Here is a 5006-nt window from a genome sequence, read left to right as displayed (position 1 = left end):
TGTCCTGGGTCCACTCAGGAGGTGCACACTATCATCCCGTTCTCAGGCAGGGCAGCTTGAGACTGAAGCAGGGAACTTGCTCAAAGGCGCAAGAGGTCCATGACTGAACTTGAATCCAAGGCTACCAGGCATCAAGAGGCTATGTGTCTAATCACCCTACTCACCTGCCCTCATCCTCTGGCTGCAGGTGGGAACGAGACACTTCCTCATGGCCACCAGCGATCTCCTCCTTAGTTTAGGTTTGCTCTGTAAGAACGTGTGCTGGGCCAGACATGGGCAACTTATAATGTCCTCAGCAAAACTGCAGGAATATTGGAATAAGAGGAAATAAGACAAGTGCTCTTCTTTTCTTTATTAATGGGTTGAGCTACACAAAGACTTGATAAAAAGTTACATAAAAGGCTCAAGCATCATCGAGACCCTCAGGCATCACTCTCAGGTCACAACAATGGCCATCTGGTAATACTGGGTGGCAGAAGCTGTGCGCTCACGGGCGCTCAACAATTCAAGTATCTTTTGTTCTAAGTAAATCCAACATGGAATTTCTAACCCAATGGGCTGCTAACGGAGGGAATCTGTCTGTGGCTCCAGGCCGACTGTCACAAGTCTGAGGGGCCTTTGGGTCAGAGCTGCCATGTGTTCGTGGGTCACGTCTCTTGGCAAAGTGAGACAGGCCACACTAGGCTCCCAGGCACTCTCCACAGCAAGCAACACAAGGTGGGGTCCAAGTCCTAAGAGAAACCATCCAAGTGACCCCTGTGTGGCAAAGTACAGGAGAAGCCAGTAGCTAGAGCCCCAGGCTACAGGGGTCGGGAAGATGGCTAAGATTACCTGCTGGAGAAAAAAGTAGCCCTCTAATTGGGGTTGTCAAAATTTTAGGAGGAAATCTGCGAGCACACAGGGGCAAAGGCATGGGGTGAGGGGATTTCAGGAAGGATGTGTGCCAGGAGATGTGAAGGGAGCACTATTCATGTGGTCTGGAAAACTAGTGGAAACACCAAAATGTCCTCAAAGACGAGTCCCATCGGGCTCCTCAGTCACGGAGTAGCACGGCCACCTGGTGTTCCAACAGACTCTGCCATGTGGCCACTGAGATTGTGCTGGGGACGCCCCCGGGGTACACTCCATTCTGGCTTGTCTGGAAGCCCTCACTGCCACAAGGGCCCACAGTTCTCTCAAACACAGACCTGTCTTTTAAAAGTGTTATTTATGTGTCACCTATGGGCAACACAAGGTCATGGACGATGAAGGCTGACCCCTGACTCGGCAGCAGGCAGCCCTTCATTAACCAGGGTCTCCCTCGAAGAAGGGAGCTGAGTTGTGGGACGACTGCAGGAAGGATGTTCTGGAAGATGGGGCCAGTGGGCAGGTGCCCTGCCGGTACCAGCAGCAGATGGAAACCCTTTATCTGGTGACCTTCGTGGCTAAAGGCTAAGGGCTTCATTCTATGCCAGCTGATCAGCTTCCAATGTGATTCTCCCATCCGGCACTGCTGCGGAGTCACAGGCTCCGTGGAGGGCAGGGGGCAGGGGTGTGCTGGTGGCGGTCTGTGCCCGCTAGTCTTCCAGCAGTGGCCGCTGCCCTCCGCCCCTTCGCCGCCAAGAATCTCCATCCTTACTTCTTCCCGCCTGTTTGCTGCCGCCTCTTCATCTCATCTGCACATGGGGCTGCTGCGGACTCGGCTCAGAGGAGCATAAGGGCTGGAAAGAGCCTTGTCCTGTTAGGGTTAAAAAGTCCATTAACATTACAGGATCTTGGGACACTCTGAGGTGCTCAATCTGGAATGTTCTTTGTTATCTTTCCTTTTAGGGTCAGACCAAAAAGGCCCATTTAGACAAATAAAGGAGTTTGATTTTCTAATTAACAGAAGTGCCAATTATTTCATTCTACGCAGAATCACTTCAGCTGGGCCCCTGGTATTGGTGATGTTGCCGAGTTAGGAACTCCGCACACTTTCAAAACCAGAGAAGAATCCAGGTGTCTCGATGTCCAGTTAGGTGCTCACTTTCTCAGGATTTCTTTCTCCACAGAGCAGCCAGGTCACCTGCTGGGGCTGTTTTGGTTTACTAGGGATCTGATTTGTGTCACACAGAAAATCAGGTCGCTAGCCAAGCTACCTTGTCTTCTGACCTCCTCTCAGTGGTGCGCTGCTGGTCTTGCTACCCCTGCACACACCCTGGCTGGGAAGACCCAGTCTCTGGATCACACCAGAAACATCTGAGAGGCAAGTGGCATTGTCAGGAAGCTGGGGGAGTGTCCCCTTACAGAAACAGCTCTATGGGAGCCATGTCATCACCCCAATTCCTTCTTTCTCCTTTAGTTATATATTAGAGTTAAGATCCAAGAGGTTAAGAAAAGTGTGTGCCAGGAAGGCAAGCTAATCCTAAGTTTGCAAATGCTTCCAGGGGTTTGCTCATTTACTGGGCTTTAAGAAGTGGTAGCCAGTCAGTGGACTCGAAGGGAAAATGGCTTCAGGTCTTGGTGTTGTTTTAGTAATAACAGTATTGGATCGTTTTTGGTTAAGGTTCATCATGAACTTGAGTTTACTGTTAAGCTAAGCCCACGTTAGCTTACTGTGATGTGTTCAGACATACATGCCCATCTCACTGTCTGTATCCGAGAGGCACCAGGCAGCACAGGCGGTGAGAAAGCGGCAAGTGACAGGTCTGGGAGCGCCCTCAGAGTGCAGAACAGAATCTGCATTGTCTGAAAAGGAAATGAGCCCCTTTGGAAAGCCAACCAGCTTCCTTAGTTTATACATTTAAAAAGGAGAAGAAAAAACCTTCTTAAAACTGACACGCCTGTGCCAGCCTCTCCACTCAGCAAAATGAAATTCCATTTCCTAATGCCTGCACTTTAAACACAGCAGAACCTTCTGGGTGAATGCCTCTCTCTTCTCTCCAGCTTGAAGGCCATAAATAGGGTGTTCATCCTGAGGCCTCCGGCCACAGTCCCTGTTACTTCCAGGCTCTCGGTCCCTCCACTTCCCTCCATGTTGAGCTGAGTTTTGGCACTGCTGGGAAAACTCAGTTAAAAACAACAACGATATTCCAGACATGTTCTCAGTGAGGCCTGCTGAAGACTTAAAGCCTCAATAGTCAGTGGGCACAGACCCCTGTAATAAAATAATAACCACTAAAATAATTTAAAAATCTACAAAAGACACCCAAGCCCAGACACTTCAGGTTGGGGGCTGGAGTCAATGGGGAACTGATCATGGCTTGTCTGGTACTTTGTCCGAGGTACACACTTCAATGTCAAATCAATACTGTGTACTTGACAGAAACAACACAGCCACTGAGAGATGGGGAGGAACCAGGTTGAATCAACATGAGGGGCTTGGGTGCTGCTTCTGTTAGCATTGCTTCCTGGTCTCTTAGGAGACACGGGGAAGCCTGTGCCCTTTTGGCAAAGCCGGAGACTGTCTCCTTCCTGCCCACCCTCCCTTTCTCCCTTCCTGTGCCAGGTCCTCGGGCCAAGGGTCATGGTTAGAAATGGTTTTCAGTGCGGTTAGGCAGTGGAGGGTCCCGAGGGCCGGCCAGTTCATGGTCACTGCGGCCAGGGTCTCAGGCCTGTCACAAGATCACGCACTGCAGTTTGTGGGTGCCGGTGGCCCGGTCTCCCCGCCATTTGGTTTTCTTCTTCTTCTTTTGGCTCTTTTCTGGAATCTGTTGCCTTTTGAGACAGCGAAAGGCAGAAAAACAAAGTGAGAAAGGGCTTTGCTTCTCCCTGCCCCTCCCCTCCCGTGCAACAGGCTGGCCTGTGCTGGATGCTGGGTAAGGGCCTGGCCTGGAGAGCGTCTTTGGGCCAAAGAGAGTGGAAGGCAGAGAGGGGCAGGGCTAAGCCTGCCCTCCTACTGCTGAGAATCCCTGACATCATGCTGTGGCTACAATTACTTAAATCATAAACTGCATTCTGTGTTATACAGGACCGGCGTCTATTTTTGTGTTTCATGTTTTAAATAAAATGATGGGTTCGCTGAGGACAAAAGCTCTTTCCCTGTTTTCTGGTAACTATTTCTAGGTCTACAACCTGCCCTTGGAACCACAGGCCTCTAACCGAGATGTCCCCAGCCCCCGGTGTAGCAGCATGTCCAAACTGGAGGCCCATGCAAAAGTCTTCTCAAGCGTGCAGAAGGGGAGGGCTGAGCTGTCCCAGTCCATGGTGGGGAATGGCGATAAAAAGGCATGCATGCGTGTGTGGATGTGTGTGTGTGTGTGTGTGTGTGTGTGTGTGTGTGTGTCCTGGGGACGCTGAGAGCTGTCATGGGCTGCTTAGGGTTTGGCTCTGACCGTGCAAAGGAATGTAGGCGAGACTACTGATTAGCATCTCTGGTAATATTTGCAGATCAGTCGTGTGTGCAGTGTGGAAAGCAGGCCCAGGTGCCATGCCTTAGAAATTTGAGCCTAGGAGTCAGAACTGTGGTTGTTCAGGTAGCATGTCCCAGGGTGCTCTGGTGTCAGGGTGGGAAAGGGGAGCCGGACCTGTCTGTGGTGCTGAAAGGTGTGGTTGTGTGGGGAGAACACCAGACAAGAGGAGGGAGCTGCCTTCAGGGACCCAGAGCTGCAGATCCTAGGAGAGGCCAGAGAGGAGGCTGAGTGGGCCCCACAGGCAGGAAGGCTTCTGGTACTAGGAGTGAGGGGGTGTGTGTGAAGGCAGGTGGGAAGGGCGGGGGAAAGAGATGGATGGAGTACAAGAAATCTGAAGCAGGCCCAGAACCATGCAGCCTGGGCCCTGGAAGAGCACTGTGTTCCTCCAGCCCCCCAGATGCCCATCCTACCACAGAGGCCCCGCTTCTAGGGGGGCGTGCCTTGCTTACCTAATTACCCTCACCAGGTCGTGGAAGGCTTTGTCGACATTGAGAGGTGGGTCCTTGGCACTGGTTTCTATGTATGGAATCTGGAAGGCAAAGCTCAACTTGGTAAAAGTGGCGCAGAGTCCACCAAGCTCTGTTCCCTAAAACCGCAAAATCTCAGCCGTCCTGAGGAACTGCCTGGCTTCAGAGA

At 51.6% G+C, this 5006-nt stretch overlaps 1 protein-coding gene across 2 annotated transcripts in view; it reads right to left on the bottom strand.

Annotated features, from left to right (window-relative positions):
* Positions 1–318: 318 nt before the first annotated feature.
* The window catches only part of MRAS (muscle RAS oncogene homolog), a 54930-nt gene continuing 50242 nt past the window's right edge, over positions 319–5006 (bottom strand). For both annotated transcript variants that reach the window (XM_077756674.1, XM_077756673.1), the window contains exons 5-6: positions 4820–4899; positions 319–3675 (exon numbers count right to left, since the gene is read on the bottom strand). In XM_077756674.1, coding sequence (XP_077612800.1) covers positions 3576–3675; positions 4820–4899 — 180 coding nt within the window. In that variant the 3' untranslated portion in view covers positions 319–3575. The remainder of the gene's footprint in view (positions 3676–4819; positions 4900–5006) is intronic.

Source organism: Crocuta crocuta, unplaced genomic scaffold, assembly GCF_008692635.1.
Source record: "Crocuta crocuta isolate KB4526 unplaced genomic scaffold, BGI_CrCroc_1.0 scaffold337, whole genome shotgun sequence".
Classification (NCBI taxonomy): domain Eukaryota; kingdom Metazoa; phylum Chordata; class Mammalia; order Carnivora; family Hyaenidae; genus Crocuta; species Crocuta crocuta.
The sequence above is the reverse complement of the archived record's forward strand: the minus strand, read 5'-3'. Positions and strand labels throughout refer to the sequence as shown.